We start from the raw sequence: 27,907 nt of genomic DNA, 5'->3' as shown, positions 1-27,907 counted from the left end.
CCGTTCCCGTTGCGTTCCCGTTCCTGTTCCCGTTCCCGCTCCCGTTCCCGTTCCCGTTCCCGTTCCCGTTTCAAGTGATGGTTGGATCTTTAGGGCGTGATCACACAGCGAGGGAGCAGTATGCTGTACGGGGGATATTTTTTTAGATAGTTTTAAACATACAAAAAAAATACGCTTATACCGCGTATGATACGCCGTATCTTGCGGGATCGTGCGGGATTGGAGCGGTCTCGTTGAAGTTCTATAGAATTGTTTATACTCTCTTTAAACGAACATGTTATTGTATCGACATGTACATACATTCATACGGAAATGCATTCAGTATCAATTAGTTACAGTCCATATTGAGTGCACTATAGCCCTTAACGTAAAAAAGATCTTTGTTCGTTTATCTGTTAATGGTATTAGGGATTTAAGTACGTATTTAGTTCTTGTACCAAAAAACTTGAGTCCATTGTCTAGAAACGGAATACTTATTTTCCGTTTGTTTATTTAGTAACAATTGGTTTCAGTAAACAATTAGTGTACTACATAAAACCCTTTATGCTGAATACATCTTTGTCCGTGATCGCAGAGTTTGTTTATGAAAGTATCGAATGATTATTTAATTCTTAAACCTACCCGGAAATATTAGTCAATTGTTGTTATAAACCAGACACTTGTTTGTCTATTTTTGTTAATTGTTTACTAATTAAGTTTAAAACTGAATTATTAAACAATAAAAGCTTGATATCCTTAATGTAATTTTTATTTTCTATAATCTTATTATTCCGACAAGTTCTGCTATATTTTTTTCAAATATGGGATACACCGTTATCGATCACTGTCAAGCGTCGTCCGAGGGTCGACGAATTGGTATATATCACCGTCAAGTTAGTATAAACAATTCTATAGAATTTCAACGAGACCGCTCCAATCCCTCACGATCCCGCAAGATACGGCGTATCATACGCGGAATAAGCGTGTTTTTTTTGTATGTTTAAAACTATCTAAAAAAAATATCCCACGTACAGCATACCGCTCCCTCGCTGTGTGATCGCGCCCTTACTAACGTCTCTTCAACGCCGTGTCGTCATAAACCAACTGGTAACATGAACGCATTTTTTATTACATAAATCGCTGTATTTTGAAAAGCTGAAGGGGACGAAATTAACAATTTATTAATTAATCCGTAGAGACATCTATAGATTTATACTTGTACATATATTTTTACATATTGTACATAATTCAAATTCAGATATTTGTGACATGGGTAGGATTTTTTTTACCAATTTGACGGAGGAAACGTTTCAACAATGAAATCAGATAAATTGGCAAACTCTGATAGGAAATGATCGACTTGGAGTCACAAATATCCAAATCGGACCAGCAGTATTAAGGATTAGCATGGGATCGAACCCGGTAACCTCTCGGTATTAAACATTAACGCAACCACCGAGCCATACTGCTGGCTAATATGGCTAATATGAATTAAAAAAACGAAATTTTGAGCGAAACAATACGATTTCAATGATCGGTAGTGTACGAACGTCGAACACATGCGCCATCGTATAATCGAAATTTTGTATATATTATATGTAGCATCGACATTATTATCATTCGTTTCGTATACCCCCAATATTCGATTGTTATGTAAATGCTATCAACTAGAAAATCTTCAATTTATTTTGATAATAAAATGGAATATGTGCACCTTATCTTAATATGGTATGCCGTCTCAAGTCGAGCTTTATATACCTTTTTTTTTCTATTGTATAAAGATCTCCACGTGCGTACGTTTCGTATGAAAATCCTACTTTGTTTATTGAAATTGTCTGACAGAACGAAGGCTGCCTTTTTTCCATTTGTTCAGGAGATACGTTGTAAATTGAGATTTTCTCCAAAGTTCAAACAACCTCACGTACATTATACATATGAAAGGAATATCCATGTTATATATATATGTATGTATAATATATCTATTTTTTCGTATTAAAGTGTGCCAGCGTTGGCGTTGAAACTTCTCATGATGGCCGATAAATCAGAGAGGAATGATATATTTTTTCGTTGAGAAGTCGGCTTTTCCGCCACTTTTCCCTCACGTCGCGGAATATTCCTTTGAAAACAGTGGCCACACTACGGATGGCACTTTCCTTAAGTATTAGAGGCAACTTGATAAATGGCCTAACTGGGTAATAGCAAACATTTATCTCTTTGAGTCTCACTTGTATTATTTTTTCCACGTTTTAAAAACGAACCTTCGCACGCTCGCTCAGCGCTCGAAAGTGAATGAAAAAGTCGTTCTGGGAAATGTTTTATATTATTGTGTATATATTAAATTATACTAGTATTGTTTGTTCGATCCGGGGTGAATAATTAGCGTGTTGTGATAATTTTCTGGCAATCTATCATAGTGATGTTTTGACGTTCGGGCCTATCTGGGTGTAATTAGACAGACTTGATGCTGTGTATTTTTTTTTATTTATTTGTTTTGGGAAATATGCATACGAATCAGCGATGCGAATAATATTCGGGTTGAATCATTAGTGCGTGTCCCTGACCTTCATCTGTACGTTCTCTAGCCTTGGTATGGAGCAGTGAACCTGGAAGTGAATGCTGTTCATTCAAAAAGTTGCGCAAAATTATTGTATTGTTTGTGTTGCATAATTTAATGACGTGTTTTTGCGGATGGCATTTTTTATGGTGCCGAAAAAATGGGTAAAGCGATTTTAGTGTGACAGGGTTATTTAGTGTCGATTCGATTGTAAGATGCAAGGTCGAAAATGTTACGCTATGATTTTGATTATAAATATGTAATGTGCATATGAATTTTATGCTTAAAGATTAGTTAATCTAACCTCGACATATTTTTTTTATCAATGGATCGATTCAATGATTAATATTTGTTTATAAGTCTACAGCTGATTAAGCCTCCTTCACCGAAGTGGGGTGTGCAAGTGCCCCAATCATTAATAATGTGCATACTTGAACCAAAAAAGATCGACCGATTCGTACGGCGAGATGTCAGTGTCACAAATGTCACAATGACATATGACATATTTGGCCATAACAAGTATATCGAATCACCATTATAATATAAACATTTTAACATTCATTGTATAACCTATGAGTGAAGTAAAAATATATATGAGAGATAATGAGAACTTACATATAATCCAAATTTTATAAGATATACTGTGAAAAAGAAAAAGTTATAGGCGTTTGAACAATTAAAAGCGAGAGGGTTGTGGAAAGGAAAATTAATACGGCAACTTACCATTAGACGTCAAGACGTTCAAAATTGTAGCATATTTTAAACTTGTCTATTGCGATTATTTTTCCCCATCGAACTGGCAGATTTTAATTTTAATATACATACATATATTTTTGACCAAACCACGAAAAATGGCAAAGTTTCAAAACGATTGGAAGAATGTGGTATATCAAATCCAAATGTTGTCAGACGAACGAAGGCAAACATATAAGGCAAACATAAATCAAACGTGCTCATGAACTCCCCCCTCTCGAGAGCTGTTCGACTCCTTAACTTACTAGCACATTACTTGGACATATTCGATGCCAGTTATGTTGAGTTGGTGGAACACATCCTAAATAGCACGATATAAATTTTTCAATCTTATTTCTTTGTTTTTATTTTGTGTACATATTTTTTACTTGATTTTTATTATTTTTTTATGATGTTTTTTTTATTTATGATTTTTATTATTTTTTATGATGTTTTTTTTATAATTTTTATGATTTTTATTATTTGTATTATAATCACATTGACGCTTTGGGGCAACCTGTCAAGTCTCTGTGGTATTGATTTTTTTAAAATAAAATAAGAGGCTTGTAATAAATAGAGTGTACGTAAAATTGCTCAAGCAATCGATCAATTTGTTGGGTGATTAATTGCTGCGGAAAGTGGGCTTTTTATTGTCTTATGGCAACTTATTATATGAAACATCTTGAATAGAGTTAGTTTTATTTATATCAAACGATGATGATGATGATACAAAATTAGATTAAATTAGACTGTCCTAAAAAGCAAATACATACAATATTGTGCCAGCTGTGAGACAAGTTGATCGTATTTAAAAAAGGTCCATGGGCATCTACATAATTCACCAGAAAATTTCTGGTGAATTATGTAATTATGTAAATGATGATGATGGTGAAAGTTCGAAATTGGATAGAAATTGAATGGAAAGAAAGCTGTCTAAATTAATTATCAAATAAAACTAATTATCAAATACTTGTGCAAAAATGTTACTCAATACTATCCTAATTTGACCGTAAATCATGGGATCAAATGATTATTATTGTCAATATTATTCTATTCAAAGCAGCGTGTGGTGAATGTTGAATTATTTCGTACTTGATGTTACGAGTTCGATTCTCCGCTAAGTCTCGTTGTTGGCCAGACCTTGATTTGTCTAGGTCGATCGTTTCTTATCAGAAACTGCCAATTTTTCTGATTTTCATTGAAACGATTCCTGTAAAATTGGCGTTTCCTTCCCAATTTTCTGTTGCGAACCTTTAGTTATTGTTATATCTTAGGTTTCGCCATATTGCTCACCATAGATGTCTCTGTGGTTGTTTATCGAATATAAAATTCGTATTGTTACATGAAAGTTATTCATCGTTATTTATAGTATTAATACGATGTTTGTAATATATGTATATTGACCATAGATGTCAGATAAATTAAATTTACATGTATCTATGTAATAATTATGTGGACCAGAAAGGTGCATTTAGGGTTTACCTGTTAAGCCTTCCTGGTATATTTGTATATATGTATGTGAAAATATGTATGTAAAAATAAAAATAAATAAAAAAATAAAAATAAATATATGTTTAAATTTTTAAATGCTTTTTATTATTACTAAATTATGATCACAATGCATCTTATATGTATATATTTTAATAGCTACTGATCTACTGATCATTTTCTATTTAACAATTTAATTTAATTTTTGTAAGTAATTATAGTATTATATTATTCTAATATTAATGTACAGCATAATAGGAAAAATAGCTCAAAAACATATTTACAATTCTTATAAGCTTTTTAGTCAAATATTTATGGCGATTTTAGTGCTACTCTTACGAATATACGTAGTTCTCCGTCAAAAAATATATATTTGTATTATATGATCACACTGTATTATATGATCAAATGGTTTTATAGTTCAATTTGTTTGTTTTTAGATGATAATACGGGTTTGGTGTGAAGGAGATACTGGCATTTACGTCCCTGTGACTCCAAGCACCACGTGTCGTGACGTCATCGAGTGTTGCCGCGATCCAGGCGAGGAAAAGTGTCACCTGCTCAAGATCGACCAAGCGAATATAGGTATGTAACAATGCTTAGTGTTTTTTACCCGGTAGCATTAACGAGATAATGTATGTAAATTTGAGAAAATTTTTCAATAACGAGCCAATGTTTTACGGCCAAAATTGATCTATAAATTTATGTAAATTAATTTATAGGTTTGCCGAAGGGCCGTATAATTGGTTCGAAATTCCGTTCGCCTTTCGGCCGAATATTTTACCTCATTTTCGTGTCGGAAAATATCCCGTGAATTTTAATATGGCCGTCGTCATCAGAAATATATAATATAATGTAGAGGAGTGGGAGGGGAGAGAGCGAGTGAGAGGGTATGATTTCATTTCAATGAAAAATCGCATCGTGTACGCGCTTTTCCCCGTATTTTCCCCGGTCCATTGGGATTCAGGTGGCGCGTTTCACCTGCTCGGGGGATGAATAATAGGGTTTCAGATCACGCATACAAATCTAGCCCTTCGTACTGGCTGTGCTTCGTGCATGGAGAATCGAAGCTCAATGGGGAGAAACAAACACACAATAAACAAGTTCATTTTGCTCGCTGTGCGAGTGCGCGTGTCTTTCTTTTTTTTCCAGATTTTTTTACGGCACGTTCCACATGTTTTTCAGGACAATATGAAAACTGTAGCATATATTTACATAAGTGGGTATGCCTTGGTTTGTTTTTGTTACCGATTGGGACAATATTTATATGTGGTTTGTGGCGTTTAAAATATGTTCGATTTCGGAGCGAAAAATGCTAATTATGAATTTCCAACTAGAGATCTAATGGAAAATTTGCAACGTATTGTTGCGTAGGGGTGGGTTCAAGATCCAAATGAAAGGCAAAGTCGCTTCACAGCATTTATTCAACGATTCAGGAGATCCACACGTATCACCGCTCACTCTAGAATAATCCGATCTGCCGTGTGTACTTCCTTATAAAGGACATTTTGCTCATCACAGCTTCCCCGATCCATTTATGTATCTATTGTCTAGACGCTTAAAGGTCTACCGTGGTGAGTCTATAGTTTTGGGAGGACTTCGGCGTATCCTTTGTTCGGGCACTTTCTGAAACCCGTTAGCCTAATCCAGAGTATTTATTGTTCACCCAGAAATGCACTTAGACAGTGGATACTCTCTTTATCGTGTTCGCTCGTTATAGTATCTAGTTAATGTTAAAAAAAAATCGACTTTAAATAATGTCCTAGTCTGCAACCAATCGATTTATCTCCTCGAAAATTTCGAAAAAGTAGGTTTATTTTCATATATTTTTAATCAGATTTTTTTTTATTAATTAAAAAATAAAGTAAACGCTCAATATTCTCGCGTTGAAGTTTATTTTGATCGATTATCATAAGTTTTGACTGAATAATGAGAATTCAAAGTCGCCGTTTTGCCAGAAACTCCCATAAAAAGTTTGCCACGCATTTGAATCTCGGATGCGGTCTTTTAAAAAAATCGTTATTTTTTTCATCTTCCGGTCATTATTTTGAATATAAAAGTTGTTGAGAGCTGTTGTTGGGTGTCTCTCTTTATTTTACACACAAAGAATGCCGAAAAAAATTGTGATTTTTATGAAATATAAGCAAACGAAAATGACATTTGCATGTATGTACATATGTATGGATGAGGTTAATAGCTGTTTCTTAAACGTTTGGCTTTAAGCTCGTTTTTGAATTAAAACTTCTTTACACATGGTAGAGTAAATTTTTTTCATGCGGCTGAACGTATTACGAAAATTTTCAACTCTGATGGATGAATTTTCAATTCAACATTGCACGAAACCATAATGGGATTCGAGAGTATCTTTTTCTCTATTGAATTGTCTTCACAAACCTAAACTGTTGAGATTAAAAGGGTAAAGTTGTCAATCTTGAATAGGTTGGCACATATGAGGATTTTACTGTGGATAAATAATTAATATTTACGTAAGATGTTTTACTTTTTTAGTGTAAATCGTTAAATATATTTTTTTTAATAATAAGTTTTCTTGAGTACATGTTTTAATTAAAATTTTGCTGAATGCCTTTATTTGCGTGACCTTTCTGTCAATTTAAACTTTCATATGTTTTTATATTTAATACGAATAATATTTGAGTTCATCCAGAAATCAATGCTGTATTATTTTGAGTTCAAACATGTGTAGGTGTATATACATATGTAGATTCAATGAAAAATACATTTTACACATGAAAGTTTTAACGTCTTTTTAATATCATAAGCATGTTGATTAATAATATTATCGCAGACTTAAATATTTTATGTGTTAATAATATTTCGATAAATATGTATTAAAATAATTGAAACGGAAGCGGAAAAAAGCTAAAAAAAATTATTGCCAAGGTTATGGGGAATGTTCATATCTGCAATATTGAATCTGTTTGTTTGTTTTTCTATTAAAAACGGTACTTATATTACGTTATAAAATAAATCAAATATAAAATACAATTAATTTAATTTGGGAATAGTACGATGCGGTCGCGGATTAAGAGAAAATAGTGGTCGCGTAATTCGATCGGAAAATATCCCGCGGAAAATTATCCGCATGTGTCTCCGTAAAAGTGATTCGCGACTCTCCCGCAAGGAATTTGGTGAATTGGATTTTTCCGCAATTTTCCAGCGCGAGCGAGATTCGCCGCAAATAATTTTCTTTGGGAAAACTCGAAGCGCTCAGCCCGACACGGCGAGGGCTTTAGTGATTCAAATTTAATTTTCTTAATGCCGATCCTTCGCTCTGTCATTGTCTATTGCGTACCTACATACACATATGAAATCCGATACAAATTATTTTAATACCAAGTTTATTCTCACCTATCACGGTAAATGTACATATGTTGTACTTTTTTGGGCTTGTCATTGTTACCTTACGCATCGTTGTTCCCGTGATAGTCCTTCGACACGTGATCACATTAAGCAAATTGCGATGCTTCGTGCTTAACATAAGAAGCAGAATAAGAGGCTTAATTAACGCAATAATTAAACAGTGGAATAAATAAAATAATGTTGTTGTCGCGTGAAGTTTCAGACGGCGACAGCTTGCGCCTAATGCGATTGTATAGGCAAAATGTTATACACATATGTAATGCGTCGTATTTAAGTACGGCGAATTTCGTATAGCGATATTGCGCACGTTAAAATTCGAGGCTTTCATTGTTGAATTGACAATTAGCGTGGTGTGTGTGGAGAAAATTGGAAAATACCCAAAGAAAACTAATTTCAAATACGTGTGTCGTATGTATGTATTATATATTGATTGATATCTATTCAATATATGAGCCAATATAATCGAAAGTGGTATAAGTCTACTTTTCATCATTCGAAATAGATATAATAATATATTAAGTATGTGTTGACCTCAAGTACTACAACATATGTAGGTACATATGGGTTGTAATAATTTAAAGTGGCATAAGTCTACTTATCTTCATTTCGAGTGGTGGATGTTATACGTTTATTCTGCTTTTCAAAGATTCTGGACATATCGAATTAAAATAAGTGATAACAATTTGTGAATTTAATCAAACTGAAGCAGTGATTTTGGATCTGAAAATCGGACTTTCAAATATAACGACTCATAAACGAAGTTTCAATGGGAATACGAGTTCATAAATGATATTATATTGTGTATATATTCATACATATGGGTGGACTTGAAAAGAAATTTACAATAAAAAATAAAAAGACAAATATACATACAGAACGACAGAAAGATAGACACATTGCCAAATAAAGCGACAGAGAGATAGATAGATAGGCAGATGAAAAGACAAGTCAATAGAAATAAAGACAGACAGACATATGGACACAGACAGGTAGATATACAGGCACACATTCCAGACAGATAAACAAATAGACAGGCAGATAGATAGACATATAAAATGGCAAGCAGATAGAAAGAAAGACAGACAGGCAGGCAGAAAGACACATTCATATGTATGTATGTATATATCCAGACATAGAAAGACATAGACAGATAGACTAACAGATAGACAGACAGATCAACAGACAGATCAACAGACAGATCAACAGACAGATCAACAGACAGATCAACAGACAGATCAACAGACAGATAGACACACAAACAACGTTCATATATATGTATTTATATGTATATTGTACAAAATTGTAATAAAATTACAATTTTGTGTGAATAAATAGGAAAAATGAAACAGTGCACTTTATCATTAGTTTTCTGAATCGACAATTCAAAATTATACGTAAATTAAATAATTTTGGTAGAAAATTTTGCTATTTTAAGACGAAAAATAAATGTGAAACTGAAATCATGACAAGTAAATGCTTTACGTTGACGCTAAGTATGAGTCTCAATGATTATCTAAATAAAGTGATAAAATAATAGTATTTGAATTTCAGACGAAAAATTTCTGAAGAAAACTGCCCATTGCTTATATTTCATTTGTATAAAACCTTATTCACGTAATCATTTGAGTCACTCAAGTCAAATCGATTTTCAATCTTTACACACGTTGATACGAATTCAATTTCCGTAAATTTTAACGTCCAACGAAAGAATCATCAAACTTAATCACCGACTAAAATATAAATTAATCCCAACGTACATATAAAAATTTAATTTTCAACGCAATATTAAAAATGTCATCGTCAAATTTTAGCGCCGTACGCTTTTGAAATGAAATTTAGTTGTCAATTTGCAGGCGAGGCGAGGGGTCCATCGCACCCCACCAAGCCCACCGCGGTTTATTTGCATTAATTGTGCCAAAAATGTCAAATTTTAATTAAGAATTTCATTGGCGAATCCACCCACCACCATCCACGGATATCTACTCAACGTGCGAAAATCCCACTTTGGTAATAAGGAGAGCGGGATTCCCGGTCTGGAGAAATTGATTGGTTTCGTTTGTAACTACCGCACATTTTGCGGTCGAATTCGCACGATCGAAATCCGTTTTCAACGACGACCGAATTAATTCGCAACGGGATAATTGTGAATCCCCGAAAGAAAGCCAAGGGTTTTTCCGAGCGTCCGATCCGAGGGTGGGTGGGTTTCAATCAAGGCACCGATCGTTTCCACTGAAAAGTTAATAAAAGAAACGAGTCTATGACAGCTGCGAAAAATGATCGCATTTGATTAAATTTTTACGCTTGCCAATCCAAAAGACGGATGGCTTAGCTCAATGTGAATAGATTTCTCATTCTAAATATGTCGATCTATAATATAATATATATGTATATACATATTGTATGCTAATTTTGTCATACAAAATCCAGTTATACTATTATACTTTTTAATAATGCATACTTGATTGATTGCTTTCTTAATATGTATAATAAAAATGGCCTGTATTTAATTCGTCGTAGTAGCTTTAAATGCCTTTGGTCAGTAAGTAAATAAAATACATTCTGGTCAGTAAAATAACCGTAAATAATTATAATGAATGATCAGTATTGATTGATTAGTATTTTATATTAAAAAGTCAATACTGTAATTGAATGATTGGAATTTCGTTCATAATTTGACATAAGAAGTTCTATTGTGCTATTACGTTTAAAGAAATGATTTTTTGAAACGCGAGTGGTTTTATTATTATTTAGAATGAACATTTTGATTGATTGCAACTGAATATTTACTTTCAAAGTTACGTATGAATTATGAGTATGATGGGTGTTATGTTAGGTACTATTTTGGTAAAAAAATAATATTATTAATATTCTATTCAATAAAATATCTCAAATGAGGTGGAAAAAGCAAGCTCTTAAAATACGTGAAAAAATAAAAGGAGATAATAAAACAGAAAAAGTTAGAAATACAATATGGAAAGTAACAGATGTTTATCGATTTTTAATCTTGAATCTTGAGTTTTGAATAATAAAAGTCTTTTAAATAATAAATTTTCTTCTTTCAAAGTTCTTAATTAAGCTACCTGAAATGTATTCATTAAAAGTAATCATTATTTCTAATAAATCGTTGACGTTTTGAATTACATACAGACCAGATCAAATGTCAACAATACCGTACAAATGTTGATAATTTTTTAATACTTACATTCTTTAAATGTTTTTGTTTCTTATCTGAAAATGTTATATAAAGTTATATTATTTACAGACAATTTTTTGTTTTTGTACGAATGTGTTAATTTCATATTTGCCCAAGTTTCTGATCAAGCAATATTTTTTCTTAACAATAGTCGCACACATTGAGTTGGATACCGTTCATATTATGAATCATATACTAAGTCGCATTCACGCTAATGTTCCCATATTAAATATTCACACATTTCGTAGTACGACGTGTGCTGTTTATTTATTTTTTATTTTTGTACATTTTTTGCGACCCGTTGAAATATAATAGCGTGCGATGGAAAAAAAGTGAAAATTCGCGAAGACCGTCGCACAAAGGCAGAATTCACCGCGTTATAAAAATATGCGCCAGCTTAGTGGGATTGTCGTAAATAACATAAAAGAATCCTTTGGATTCAATATGTAAATCTGTTGGATTTTTTGGTTAAAGCACAGACGGGAGTTTGCTATGCGAAAGCTTTGCGCGTATTCGCGTGTGCTCGCGGAATTCTGATGCAATTCAAGTTCAAATTAAAATTTCAGTACTGGGTTTGGTGGAAGCTTATTTTTATTATTTTTTGATAGACTGTACGGTTGTGAGAGCTTTTAGTTATATACGGCTTTAAAGCTGCGATTATTTTCGTACCGTGACCGCAACTTTGCTGTATTTATAGCTTTATTTTGTCTTTCAGTCGTTTCGGGGATTTGTATTTTTTTATTTTGTATGTAGTATTTGGAATTATTAGTATTGTCAATGAAGATGTTTATTCATCGTATTATATTTCCGATGCGTTCCAACTTAAACAATGTTCGCTAAGTAGGATAAATTTAGCCCAACCAAATGCGGTTAAGTTTGACTTAACATAACGTAAACTGTGTAATTAATATTAACTGACATGTACATATATGTATATTATGATTAATATAATATGATTTTCAATAAATTATAAATAGCAACAGTTTGTATCCTCTTTGGATAGCATTTCAATCGTGTAAAATTATAGTTTTTTTTGTTAATTATATTATGTTATTTGTATGTAGTTATAATTTTATTTGTTACTTTTGTTATATATTCATTAGAAATTTGCTATAAATAAATAAATAAAATAAAAAAAGGTATTTTCTATTCAACAATAATTTTTTTTAATTAACTTAAATTTTAAATAGGTTTTTTAAGTTTTTTTCCCTATTATGCCGTCTACAATAACATTAACATAAGACAATACTAATAAGAAAAATAATGTGGGTAATAGATGATGATCCATTACACATTATAATAGACTTACGATGTGTTGTGAACATAATCTATATACATATGTATGTACATATATATAAAATTGAATGTCTGCTGTGTGTCTTGAATAGGCTCCTAAACTACTGAACCGATTACGTTGGAACTTTCAGGATTTGTTGTATGCATTTCCGGGAAGATTACTGTGAAAACAAAACGGGAAAAAGCCTCTTAATAATAATGTTCGTAATAACGATTTTACTGACACGAAATTAAAGTTATCCTCCCGCCTTCAACATATCACGCCGCGAGTGTGACAATAATCGCGCCGCGCCTACCTTGCACTTGAATGCACTGACCATTCAGGGCTGTACCACAAACACACAGCGGATGGCCCACGTCAACAAATATATCTATACCTATATATAATATTGAATTGAATGAACAGGAACGGGAATGGGAACGGGAACGAGAATTGCACGCGTTATTGTGGCATTGCAACGCATGCCGGGTTCAGCTAGTAAATAATAAAAAACATTTGAAAACTGAACTTGAATACATTTTCTACCTAGTTAGACAAGGAAACTGTATAATAAACATTTACCTATATGTCATAGTAGTTAGCATGTAATGCTTTCGATTGTGCGGTCACGGGTTCTATCCCCGGCTGTGTCGCTTGGATATCTGACTCCAAGGTCAATCGTTTCCTTTGAGAGTTTGCCAATTTATCTGATTTCATTTGAAAACGATTAAAAAAAATTGGCAACCCTGTCTTATTTCTCACAAAATTTGAGTTTACTGCATCTTAAATTTTTTGATAATTAAATTTTGTCCATAGATGTCTCTTTAGATTTTTGTAATTGGCCTTTTATAATACTCATATATGTACAATGTTGACCATAGATGTCGTGTTACTAAAAATGGGTGTATGTACATATACCTGTATAAAAATAAAAATAAAATATTCATATAAAAATGAATATATTTTAATTTTGCCATTTTTAGATTACTTGAGTATATTGAGAAAATAATCGATTTTCATTGTGGTTTTTTTATTAGAACAGTGATGTGCGGTTGTTCTTGTGCGATATTCATGAAAAACCGTCTCGTTCTCCGACTGTATTCGTTGAGGAGGGGGGGGGGGGGTGGTGGCCTCACGTTGAGGGCTTCAAGGGTCAAATTCCTTGACCTTCAAAGCGGGCTTAGAATATAAATATAAAATTATTAATTTACTTGTTGAAATTCAACGGGTTGTTTTTGTTTCAATACATTCCCCTTATCTTTCTTTGTGGAAACTAGTGAGTGGCATACAAATACCGAATGCGCATCGAAACGTCAGTGGTTATGCTGAAATTGAAGCACTTTTCAAAACAACCGATAGGTGTCGCCGTGAAAATAGTGTTGCGTAGGGTTGGGTGGAGGATCCAAGTAAAAGGCCAACAGTCGTTTTACAGCATTTATTGATGATTAAGGAGATACACGCACTGGCAGTGCTCACTCCAGAATGACCTGATATCGCCTACGTACCGCCTTATAAAGGGTAGATCTCTCAGGACGTCTAATCTGTTTACCTGTTGTATAGTCACGTATTCGGATATGTATTTCCACGACATTGGGTCTCCCCGTACCGATTCTGAGAAAGGACTAATAACGGTCATTGTTTAGCCTAAATGCACTTAGAGTCCAGATATAATCCTGGAAGTAAGTGCAAGCACTTAGTAAATCCGTTAACAGATATCCGTTGGTCCTAAGTGCAAGCACTTAGTTGATCCGTTAACGGATAACCCTTGAACGGTTTATAACTTCTGAAATAAAATAAAATAAATGTATTAAATTATAATTATTATTATTTGATTGCAGTTCAAATCTTACACGAGGATGAGAGACCGCTCGATTTCCTGCTGTCTCAAGAATCCGGCGTCCACTTCGTGCTCAGATACGCCAAGACAGGTAAGCGTAACTTACGCCAATTCAAATGCGAAAGCACAATCGAGACTCGAGCCGATAAATAATTCCGAATGTTCCATTAAAATTCATCAGCTGAAGCCCGTTCGTTTGTTAGGCGAGCGTGAAAAATGAACACACCTGTTATTCGGACGAAGATTGATCGTCAAAGTCACCTAAAGCCGCCCGCCCAGGTCCTAGCATTCGGTTGGAGGATTTTAGAAACATTTAGCGGGTCAATAAGTAAGGGAAAGTAACATGTGAGGGAACTATCCCGCTGCCACCCTGCCATGAATTATGTATGGCTGGTGTAATAATATTATTTCGTTCGATGGAACAGAATCATAAGTTGTAAGCGGGTCAAATAAAATAACGATCAAAATTGAATTGATTTCGGAAGGCGGGTGGTTGGGTTGAATTCGCGATAGTCGTGGTCTAAATTTCGTCGTTTGGTATGTGCGTATATTATAATATGATAAATAATAAATAGCATTGAAAAAATATATATTTCACATAGAATAGACATTTTGGTGAATTCAATTAATATTATTACGTATTTACTGACCAAAATGATAAATCAATTGATCAAATTATTATATTCATACTACAATTTAATTTGAAAATTACTGATCAACTGTATAAGCAGCATATAGAAGCATGAGCTGTCCTCGATTGAAAATAATTTTTCTGAGTATATCTGTAGTGCTGTTGGTGAGACCTGGATATTTGTGACTGCAGGTCGATCGTTTCCTATCAGAGTTTGCCAATTTTCCCTGTTTTTTCATTGTTGAAACGGTTCCCGATAAAATTGGCTAAATATCCTTCCTACCTACTATGTCATCACCATTCGAGATTGATTAATGTACAATAAAATTTATAACAATTCATAGATGTATCGTTAATTTGCGAGTTTTTCAGTGTCTCGTAATTCAGCGACTTGTATAATAAAAAAATGCTGCAATGTTTGTAATTGTTGCGCAAAATAGAGACGAGTTGAAGCGTGTTGGAGAGGCCTTCATCCAGCAGTGGGTAGTGAGCGGCTGTAGATGATGATGATGATGATATATCTAGAAGAATGCTTATAATACCAATAAAGAACTGTCCAAACACCTTCAAAATAGGCAGAAATCAATATGTTTCATTACTTAAAAAATCTAGATATGTATTAGCAACGCTAATCTTTGATTGGCAAGAATAGAAAAACTCACAAAAATACACACGTGAGATTTTGAATATTTGGAACAAATATACTTTACGAGAACAACAACGGTCAATTCCCCGCTCCGGAATCGACACACGGCCAAAGGGTTCCTGCAGTATTGCCTAGCGAAGTAGAGGCCGCGCTAAAAACTGCAAAGAACGGTAAAACCCCAGGGGAAGATAATATTCCCATTGACTTACAAAAATGTGGCGGCCCCCCCCCCCTAATTAATATCTTAGCTAGGCTTTTCAGCAAATGCATCCAGAACCAAGCTATACCAGAAGGATGGAATAACGCAACTATCATTTTAATACACAAAAAAGGCGACAAAAGCGATATCAAGAACTACCGACCCATTAGTTTACTTTCAGCGGTCTACAAGCTCTTCACGAAGGTTATTACAGAAAGGCTGAAGAATATCCTCGACGAGAACCAACCTATAGAGCAGGCAGGGTTTAGGGCAAATTTCAGCACAATGGACCACCTCCAAGTAGTTGGCGAACTAATCGAGCGTGCCAACGAATATCAACGGCCATTGTGCCTAGGTTTCGTCGATTATGAGAAAGCCTTCGATACAGTTAGTCATAATACAGTACTTAACGCTCTACAAACACAGGGAGTGCCGGAACCCTATGTGGGACTGTTAGCTGCAATATATAAGAATGCCACAGCTTCGGTTAAAATTTTTTCAGGTACAGATAGATTTAGCATAGGAAAAGGAGTAAGACAAGGAGATACAATCTCGCCCAAGTTATTCAATGCAGCACCGCATAGAAGTAGTAAATAATTATTTATATTTAGGTCAAATAATTGACATGTCTGGTAGTAAAAATGAAGAGATAAAGAGACGTATGAAATTAGGATGGAGTGCATTTGGACGGATGAATGCTGTTTTTAAATCAAAAATGCCACTCTGCCTGAAGAAAAGGATCTTTGATCAATGCGTTTTGCCAGTGATGACGTATGGATGTGAAACTTGGACACTGAACGCCAAGATGCTAAATAAAATCCAATGCACTCAAAGAAGTATGGAACGCTGTATGCTTGGCATAACGAGGAAAGACAGAAAGCGGAACACGTGGGTGAGAAATATGACAAGGGTAGTGGACATAGTGGATAGAGTGAAGAGATTGAAATGGCAATGGGCGGGTCACGTAGCTAGGAGGATGGACGAAAGGTGGACAAAAGAAGTGCTTGAATGGTACCCGAGAGAAGGCAAAAGAGTAAAAGGAAGACCGCAAGGAAGATGGGTGAACGAAATAAGGAAAATGTGCGGAATGAGATGGATGAGTGTTGCGCAAAACAGAGACGAGTGGAAGCGTGTTGGAGAGGCCTTCATCCAGCAGTGGATGGCGAATGGCTGTAAATGATGATGATGATGATGATATTTGAGTAGCCAGATGGTCAGCGACCCCTAAAAGGAGAGGCATCCATAGAAGAATTCACACATAAAAGATTAATCAACATTAGCGAATAGTTTAACGAATCCAATAAACCAACACACACTCAATCTTAATTTTTTACCTCCAACTTGAAACTATTCCGAGGCTTTTATGAATTTAGAAATGGAAGCATGTATTTTATATAGATACATACGTGCATATGTATGTATATAAAATACATGCTTATATTCTCAAGCGTGGAGCTTCCATACGGTCCATCACCGAAGTTAATTACTATTTAGAGCCACGTGTGCACACGACGGTAGGTCCCATAGGAGTATGTGCACGTGGAAAGCTCTGGTGGCGGAGACAGTTGATGTTGATTGATTCCCTGGGGGCCCATTTACCATTACCGGGGTTGGAGCGAGTGTTGTTGGCGCCCAACTTGCCAAAGACTATGATGATGTGGTGGGTTGGGGCCTCTCTCACGTACTTTCCCCCAATTTTGCATATAAATTAGTCGATACGTCGACGATGCGACGGGGATGATGACGTGAACCTTTGATTTAATTTAATGGAAAACTATTAAGGGCTTATCGCGTCGCACGCAGGGATCGACTAGTTATGTGCTCGGCGAATTTTGTATTTGATTTTATCACATTTTTACCAAAGAGCTCGTCTCGTCCTAAGGAGCTAAGGACCCCCCTAGTCAAAATTAACAAATTTATATCAATATACATATGTATGCACTAGCATAAAGATAAACTGAAATCACAAAAAATTGCTCTACACTGATGAAACGCATTGTGGGACCAATAGTTCATATTATTGTTCCGTTTTTTACAGACATTACTAACATACTAACCAGTAGATTCTATGACAGAATCACTAATAACCATACTAACACACTTGTGAAGAGTCTCGGTGATTACAACAAAATGTCTATACCCTTCAGGTATAAACACAGATTACCTAAACACAATCTGTTTTAAGTCATCGACTTTAGAGAGTCTTTAATTAATATTATGTATTAGATGTATTATGAACATTTATAAGGATTGTAAATAGGTTTTTGAGCTCTTTTTCCTATTATGCTGTAGATTAACATTAGAATAATATAATACTATGATTACTAACCAAATTAAATTAAATTGTAAAATAGAAAATGATCAGTAGATCAGTAGCTATTAAAATAGATATAAGATGTATTGTGAACATAATTTCGTAATAATAAAAAGCATTTAAAAATCAAATATTATTGTTCGTGCCGAGCCTGGTGCGTCAACGATCTATTTCGAGTGTGCGTTATTTGGACTTCTATTAAAAATTCTCCATATAAAATCTATCTATATATGTATATAAAAATGAATTTCTGTACGTGTGTCTCGAATAGACTCCTAAAACACTGAACCGATTACGATGGAACTTTCAGAATTTGTTGTATGCATGTCCGGAATTATTACTGTGAAAAAAAATCGCCCAAAAACGGGAACCGAAACGGGAAAAACGGGAATGAGTGAATTGCAACGCTATATGCTATTGCAAATAAATCGTTTCTTGTCATAGTTCGCCAATTTTATCTGATCATTGTTGAAACGGTTCCACAAAATTGGCAAAAAATCATCTTTCCTGTTGTCACAAATCTTCTGTATTTGTTGTATGTACAATATGTAAAAATTATGTACAAATCTAAAATCCACAGATGTCTCAATGGATTAATTCTGTAATTAATTAATTAATTAATTATTATTTCGCGTTCATCAGCTTCTGGAAATACAGTGATTTATTTAATAATAAAAATGCATTGTTTGTAATTAATTGTCCAGGAAGGCGCATAGGGGTCTTCTTGTCGAGCCTTCCTGGTATATAAATACATATATGTATATGTAAAAATAAAATAATTTAATGTTTTAAAACTTTAAATTGATATTAATGGTTTAATTGTTGCCAACATGCAATCAAAACATTACAAGGACAATTACATACAACGTACACCGTAGTTCGGAAGATAAGTTTTCAATTTAACAAGAAGCAGTCTTTGCTTTGTTTTTTTCAAATACGTATGAAATATCAAAGTTTTCAAATATCCAACGAAATAAAAGCGTTTAAATAAATAGCAATTGAAAATAAATATAAAAAATTCACTTGTTTATTTTTATTCAATTTCAGTCGACGTTTAGCGGTCGAGCCTCACGCTAGGCAAAAATTGTACGCGAATATTTAACGTTTTTCATTCATCATCAAATATATCAATCGATACGTGATATCATTCGCGAATGCAGTTTAAATTTTGCAATAAAATAAATCGCAATTCAAGTGCCGGCTATAGTTTTATTGAATATCATAATCTGCGAATCCGTACTTCGGACGCAACATCCGCGTATTTTGTTCAGATAAATCATCATTCGCACCGGTGACTGGTCATGATTTCGTACGTATTGTGATACAAAGTGATTTCATTACGTGTTTTTAACTATTTAAATTGTTTAGCCGTGTTGAAATTTTGCTTCGCGTGTGAAAAATAAATTCATTTGTTTTCATATAAAGTGAATTTAAATTTTAAAAATAATTAATACAATTCTAAACGGTATTAAAAAGAAATATCAGTGCTTGTTAAATTATGTGCAACATTTTGAAATGTATATTGAAGACGATGATTGGCAGAGGCGCTTGAACTATTGCTATGGAGATTGCAAACAGCTGGTGAATTTTTATGTTATTTTATATTGCTTTTCAACTTTATTAAATACTGCCTGTATATGTTATAGTAAAAGTGTAAAACTCGAATCAGTATACACTTAATAGTAAGTGTACGCATCATCAAAATCACCAAGTAACAGTACGGGAGAATGAATGAACACGTAGTAAATTCTAAAAAGTACTAGTAAATTCACACACTAGCTATCCGTACGCAGTAAATGTTTACGAAAGCTGACATTCTTAACGAGTATATAGTCGGCCTATGACGGATTAAACTAAAAACCGAAATAATGCAACTTTATATCGAAGATCATACTATTAATGAACAAAATAAAATGTAACCTAACCCAACCTAAAATCGTAGGTAATACGGATGTACGCAATTGTAAAACTTCTACAATGGATTTAACTTTGTTAATTATTGTCTATTTCGTATATATATTCAACAATAAATTAGTTATTTGAACACAACCAGTTATATTATATTATATAGGTATAATCAACAGAATAGACTAGTGGTTAGCATATAATGCTTTGAACAAAGTGATCACGGGTTCAAATCCCATTGGTTTCTGCTGACGAGACTTTGGATTTGTGACTCCAGGTCGACCGTTTCATATCAGAGTTTGCCAATTAATCTGATTTTTAATGAAAGGGTTCCAACAACTTACCCAATTTCTCTTAAATCTCGAGTTTTCAGCAATCTCGAATTTCGCTGAATTGTATAAAATGCTGCAAATTTACAAATTTGACCATAAATGTCTCGTTGATGTTAATTGATATGTATTTACTGAATTTCGCTGAAATATTTAAAAATGCTGCACATTTACAAATTTGACCATACATATATGTCTGTGCGGATGTTAATTGATATATGTATTTACCTTATATACTTGTATCAAATGAACAATGTTTTTGGCCAGGAAGGTGCATTGGGGTTACCTGTTAGGCCTTACTGGTATAAATGAAAAATAAATAAATATTCTTGAGCATAAAATTCATTGGAAGAGCAACGTCAAACTTTGGTCAGCTGTCATACCACTGAAATTTCATTCGTTAGCAGATTTACAGCGGCAAATGCATGGATTTGAACGTCAGTGTATAATTTGTCTAGTAAGAGTATCTGCGGAAACTAGCGTCATAAGCTTTAGCTAAAAACGAAAGCTAGTGTACACACATACTAGTCAGAGTATACTGATTCGAGATTTAATTCTCTTACTGTAACATATGTACATATACATACATACATATATACCTTAAATAAGTGAAAGTAAGAAGAGGCTAGTAAAAACACATTAAAATGTTTAATTTGATTTGTAAAGTGTTCAATTTGATTTGTAAAATGTTCAATTTGGAGTGTAAAACCTGTATAGTATACATATATAGCTTTTTAGGTTTCAGCGAAGGCAAGAGATTCAATTCAATCTGCGGAGATTATGTACTTGTAAGCATATTTGATTTGTTTCTTTCAATTTAATTGTATTAATTCATTTTGAAACTGATGATTCTTTGAGATAAATTTGTAAAATTCGATATAACATACATATGTACATACATTTATATACTATGAGGACTGCCTCACCGTCCCATAGTGCGTCGAGACAAAGTTTCCAGTGGCGTCGCGTCGAGCCAAATAAATAATTAATGTCAACGCAGTCTAGCGCCTGTCGAAATGAAAAGCTCTAGGCAAATAAATTTTCAAAGGTGTGTCTGTGGAAACTTTTTACCTAGCGAGGATAGGGCGAGTTGCACTCGCGCTAATGGAAAACCCTTTCGGACGTCCATTTTCATTTCGCCGCAATATTCAAATGCGGCTTTTATTCACCAAACATCTCGGATCGAATCTCGTCTTTCAACCCCTACTCGTCAACCCCAGCTTTTTGCCTTTGACCGTCACGCGGTCCGATTTGTAAATAACCACCCCCGTCGATATTTCGTTGCTGTTTTAGTTTTTAAACGCATAATTGTGTGAAGTTGTCGATAGTTGCTGTGCCAGATGGTTTTGAGCTCACTTTTCCCAAGTATTCTGGAAATTTTTGCGCGCTATTTTTGTATCTCTCGTTCGACTGCATTTGATACCTGCCATGAACTTCGGTCGAGTTTGAAATTTAGCGAACGAACTTTGATAGGTTTTGCGAGATTGTGAAATTTATACTTGAAATGAATTTTGAATGTTTTTCGCGAAGTCTTGCATATGCTTATTTTTATAAAGTTCACTTATATATTATGAAATAAGTAAAGCTTTGTTTTATTAAAACGATCATATTCCATTGGAAACTCCAAATTTACATGATTCTTGAATGTTAAATATGAAACTAAAACAATTCAGTTGTAGGTAGAGTACGGAAAAAGAAGACAGTTGGTGGTGTTTTTCACAGGGGTGTGCTCATGTACAATGCCCTCCCTGAGTGCGTCAGGTCTTCTAAGACCGTGGATGCATTCTTGCGAGGTGCGAGGAGACACCTCTCTGAAGCATTGTGCATATAAATGTATGTATACAATTTTAGAGTTAAGAATTAATTAAGAATGTATTTTTAAATTAGCTGAATAGCTAAATTATATAAATAAATAAATAAATGTATAGGTACTATTTGGTAAATATTTAATCGGTGATATTCAACCATATGTATTTGAAATTAGTTGCCAGTGTAGCAAAGCGTCCCGACAGCACCGACATTAAATCGTAATTTTGACAGTGGCGTTGCGTAACTTAAATCCGTCTGGGTATTTTCCAGGGGTGTCCCGTTGGCAGAGACACGTGTCCCGCTCACATACATGTACATAGGTGTCCGCGTTTAAAGATTCAACGAATTTTCCAGAGCACGTCCCTGCAAACAAACTGTCGTCGACACGTGTCCCCAGGGCTTGTTACGCGCCGCGTAAATTACGCCTACGGCACGTGCGACGATCGGATTTCGATCGACGGGAATTTTCATCCGAAAGCGTAATTGAAAATTCACCGGCGTTTCCCTATTTGTTAAAGCCTCACCTGTGGTCGTATTTTTCGCCATTTTACATTTTTAAATGAAAATCCCGACGGCTGACCGTATGCATGTACGTATGTGTGGAATCCGCACGAAGCAAATTTCTCTATAATGATTGAGTTTATTTTTTCTATAGACGTAGGAAAGAGTATGGGTATCACCCATATCTCTACCCTACTCCTTTTCTTTTAGGAATGCTTGGGTATAATTCCCTTGAACTTCGGAGAAACTTCTCATTAATTCGTTTTTTTCTCCAGCTTCTACGTGGTAATACGTCATGCCCGTCGTTGCTGCAACAGTTGGGACTTTATATCCCTAAAAATTATGTGCGTGGTAGACATCATCATTTGATGGTTGTACCTCCTGCTCGTACAGTTCTTTGTTGAATGGCTCCTATTCCAAGAGCTATCCGACTTCTCAATGAAATCGTTGCTGCTGAGTCTGAATGTGGTATTTCCCACGTTAGTGGGCTTAGGTTGTTGGAGATAATTTTAAACTATTTGTCTGGTAGTTTGCGCTCATCATTATTTTCATAATTGAATGTGATGTATGAGTGCAATTTTGATCTTCTATCTTCCATTTGGGCCTCGCAGGGATGTTTGTATTTGCAGTTGGTTCTTATATATCGATGCTGGCTATATATGCATATGTATGTAGGTGCAAGACATTCCTACTCTGTATTTTGCTATTTGATATTTTTACTTTATATGCTATTGTTTTTTTATGATTATGTATAAATGGATTTTTTTTCTGTGTATATATTTTTATTTTTCTCATATCTCTGTATTTTTCGACCATTGTGGCGCATTAGGGATTCATGTAATGCCTTAATGTGAGACCTCTGGTTTTTGCCGTGTAGTGTGTGAACGGATTTTTCCGAAACATCAATCGAATTTGTGTTCAAAGCTTATTGGCTTATTAAAATTCAACTTATTATTATTAAAGCTTATTAAAATTATTTACTATCTTTAATTCGTACGTGTGAAAGCCTTCAAAAAAGTGTAAACTTTCATAGCGAGAGGATGTAATATATAAATTCACGTAGCGTCATGTAACAAAACAATTGTCTACTGAGTTGTCCAATAGCTGACACTTATCAGTTTTTTTTGGAAAGCGTGACGACTTCCGCTTGGCGTCTGATGCTTTATCTCTAGACACAATTGAATTATCGAGATAAAAATGATATTTTCGGGAGCCTCTTCCTCCTTTTTTCTCTTTATTCTCCCCCTATCACTCAACTACATATATTTTATTTATTTATTTTTACACATATGAATGTATATATGTATGTATGTACATATATGTATGTATATCAGGAAGGCTTAACAGGTAAACCCCAACGCGCTTTCTTGGCCATTACAAACATTAATAAAAATTATGTTTTTATAGTATCATAGAGACATCTATGGAAAAATTCGATTATACTGATATTTCGAGAAATAAATACATTTTTTTTTAAAGATTATGTAGCATATTTATATAATCGAATTTTAATTTGTGAGAGACAGGAAAGGTTGTCAATTTGGTGGAACCGTTGCAATGAAATCAGGTAAATTGGAAAACTCTGATAGGAAACCATCGACCTGGAGTCACATACATACATATATCCAAGATCCGACCAACAACATCGTGCCAGGGAATGAAACCACGACCACTCAGTTGAAAGCATTACACGCTAACCACTGAGCTATGCTGCATATAAAAATCAATGTTTGTCTATTTGTCTGTTTGTCTGTCACGTATGCGTTTCTATATCATTCAACCGATTGCGATGAAACTTTCAGGAGCTATTGTGTATATGTCCGCGATGGTTTCTGTAAAATAAATCGGCCAAAAACGGGAACGAAAACGGGAAAAACGGGAATGAGTGGCATTCAAAGCAATAATTTCAAATGTTTTCGCATCTCCACCTGCGTTGTTAGGGTAAAATAAATAAACAATTGAATAATTACAAATGTGTTCGCCAGCTGCCATTTTTCCGACAAATTATCATAACTGTAATTTAATCTGACTATTGAGTATTAATTTGAAACTGAAACATTCACTTATCGAAACACAACAAGAAACGGGAGCGGGAACGAGAATTGCATGCGTTATTGCGGCATTGAAACGCATGCCGGATTCAGCTAGTAATACATACAAACTAAATGTTGCAATAAGTCCTAAGCCAGGTCGTACGTACAATAGTCATTTGGTTTAATATAGCAAGTGCTTTTCGCCCATTTTTATTATATTTTAATGTTTATTTAATTTTTGATTTCAATGAAAAATCAGTCGTGTATTGTTTTAAAAACGTCATGCTTTCGAACGCAGTGTCTCTTTAGTGGTGCGTCGTGTTTGCGTAGGTCTTCAATAAACCATTTTAGGGACTCGTGCAAACACCGAAAGGGTTAATGGTCCCACCACCACCCTCCCCATCCCGAATCTGCATACTTTGGTTTTAGTTTATTAAAATTCGGTTGAACTCTCGGTGTCGAAGTGCCGAAACTTACCGTGGAAGTGAAATTTTAAACTGGATCGTAACTCGCGCGGTTTTATTCGACGTTGTACGTTTATTTTTTCAAGTGGGGTGAATGTACAATGTGTATATATGAATGTATGTACATATATATATATACATACATATATTGTATGATATCAAACGCGGTTTTTACGATATGTCGTCTGGATATTACTACGTCGGTCATGTGTGCGGTTTTGCGGGAATTTTTTATTATCCGGTTACGGGGGTAGTAGTCGACGAGTTCTGAGGGAAAAAGAATTTAGTGGAAAGGCGGATGAAATTCGCGTGCCGTATTGAAGTTTTCTTTTTCTGATGGAAATAGTTGTCCGTGTGTGTGTTTGTGTTGAGTTTCTAGTTATCTGGTTTGTTTTTATTTTTTGTCGGATTTCGGTTAATTAAATTTGTTTGGCTTGGGTATTTATTATATGTGTGTTTGTAGGAATATTCGTATATAGTTTTAAGTTTGTTTTAATATGTTATTCGTTTGAAAATTGGAATTATGTGCAGAATTGTACCACGTAGGTTGCCGACTGTCGTGGTTATGAATTATGCCGAATAATAGTTATGCTAGGCAAAACAAGCATATCAGAAATTTCAGTCTTTTGTGAGGTGTTTCTTTGATTTTGATTTTTAAATGCTTTTTATTATTACTAAATTTATGTTCACAATACATCTTATATCTATATATTTTAATAGCTACTGATCTACTGATCATTTTCTATTTTACATTTTTAATTTAATTTTGTTAGTAATCATAGTATTATATTATTCTAATGTTAATATACAGCATAAAAGGAAAATAGCTCAAAAATTCTTATAAATGCTAATAATATATCTAATCTAATATTAATTAAAGACTCTCTAAAGTCGACGATCTAAAGCAGATTGTGATTAGGTAATCTGTGTTAGGTGTTTCTTTAAAATTTTATGTTTTGAGGGAAAATAGGGAATGAGGGAATGAATGTTTCAATGATATATATGTACATATATTATATAATGATATTTTTCGAAATTTGTTTTATAAATATGTATGTATGTATAAGCAAACAGCAAGCAGCAGCGTGGACTGGTGGATAGCATATTATGCTTTAAAGCAGAGTGGTCACGGTTCGATTTCCACTAGTAGCTGTTGGCCAGACCTTGGTTTACGATTCCAGATCGATCGTTTCCTATCCAGAGTTTGCCAATTTTTCTGATTTTCATTGAAACGGTTCCTGTAAATTGGCATCTCTTTCCCAATCTCTCTTGCAAATATCAAATTATTCAGCGTCTTGACGTTCACCAATTTCTATAATAACTTGCTGCAAAAATTTGTCCACAGATGTCACTGTGGATGATGTGTGTATGAATTCGCATTGTATTGTACTATTGTATTGTATCTGTATTAGTAGGTACACTCGCCGCTTTGTAGCGATCTGTAAAGGCAAGTGTAGCATGTTAGATTGAAATAAAATAAAATACATGTACTTTTTTGTTTGCTTAACTGTTTGTTAGTTGTGGAAATTTATTGTTTTAAATTTTAAACCGGTTATTATGATTACGTATTATCTTTTGGTGCTTTAATTCTGGCCATAAGACATTATTTTTTACTCCTTTCTGACTTTTACCCGCCTGGGCAACGCTGGGTAATTCGGCTCATATTACAAGTGTGAAACGTAAAATCTACTTTTTTGTTTTAAATTCGGAAAAATCATTATCATCAATCATAGACATTCGCCACCAACTTTTGAATGAAGGCCACACGCTTCCATTCATCTCTGTTTTGAGTATTTCTCATCCATCTCGTTCCACACATTTTTTTGATTTCATCCACCTACATATCTCCCCTGTGACCTTCCTTGCACCCTTTTACATTCTCTCGGGTACCATTCGAATACTTTTATCGGCAATCTATCGTCGTTCTTCTAGCTACGTGACCCGCCCATTACCATTTCGATTTATTTACTCTCACCATTACATCAACCACCTTTGTCCCACGTATTTCTATAAGATAAAATATATGTAGATATTAAATTTGTTGCCTTTTATAGTTTTTAATTAAAGATAGAAAATAATAACAAAATTTTTGTGATTGACATAATTATATTTTTTTTTTTAAGGAATTGTTCTATTCAAAAACATTTGTTCTTATTTGTTCCTACATATTATACATATGTATGTATGTATAAAAATAAAAAAGGTAAAATAATCAATGTTTTATGACCGATTCGTCACCAATTTAATGTAGCTACGTACATTAAAACTTTCTGATTTTCATTCAATTAAAAATTGTATTAATCATATTCAAAATTAATTTTCCCAACTATGGTAGATTTTGAGTTTGAAATTTGCATAAACTCGTCTACCATTATTTATGGTGTTTCGTAAATTATAATGTATAATATATATCATAAATGGTGTGAAAAAATAAATTGTCTTCAAAATTTATATTTTCAACGAAGTCCTATTATTTCGGTATTAAGTGGCATTGTGAAGCTTTCCACAAGCGCCCTCGCGAGACGTACATTAAAGTAAACGAAACGAGAAGGGAAAGAAGCGTATTAAGGGAGTAAGTGAGGCACTTAACTTTTTGTTGTTCGGCTTCATTGGAAAAAAGGACCTATTAGAAAGAA

The 27,907-nt window shown here is 34.1% G+C and overlaps 1 protein-coding gene across 5 annotated transcripts in view; it reads left to right on the top strand.

Annotated features, from left to right (window-relative positions):
• The window catches only part of ASPP (Ankyrin-repeat, SH3-domain, and Proline-rich-region containing Protein), a 436,173-nt gene that overhangs the window by 100,848 nt on the left and 307,418 nt on the right, over positions 1-27,907 (top strand). For all 5 annotated transcript variants that reach the window (XM_077432022.1, XM_077432018.1, XM_077432021.1 and 2 more), the window contains exons 3-4: positions 5,194-5,338; positions 14,442-14,531. In XM_077432022.1, coding sequence (XP_077288148.1) covers positions 5,194-5,338; positions 14,442-14,531 — 235 coding nt within the window. The remainder of the gene's footprint in view (positions 1-5,193; positions 5,339-14,441; positions 14,532-27,907) is intronic.

This window comes from Arctopsyche grandis, chromosome 6 (genome assembly GCF_051622035.1).
Source record: "Arctopsyche grandis isolate Sample6627 chromosome 6, ASM5162203v2, whole genome shotgun sequence".
Lineage (NCBI taxonomy): Eukaryota > Metazoa > Arthropoda > Insecta > Trichoptera > Hydropsychidae > Arctopsyche > Arctopsyche grandis.
This window is presented reverse-complemented; position numbering and strand designations above follow the sequence as displayed.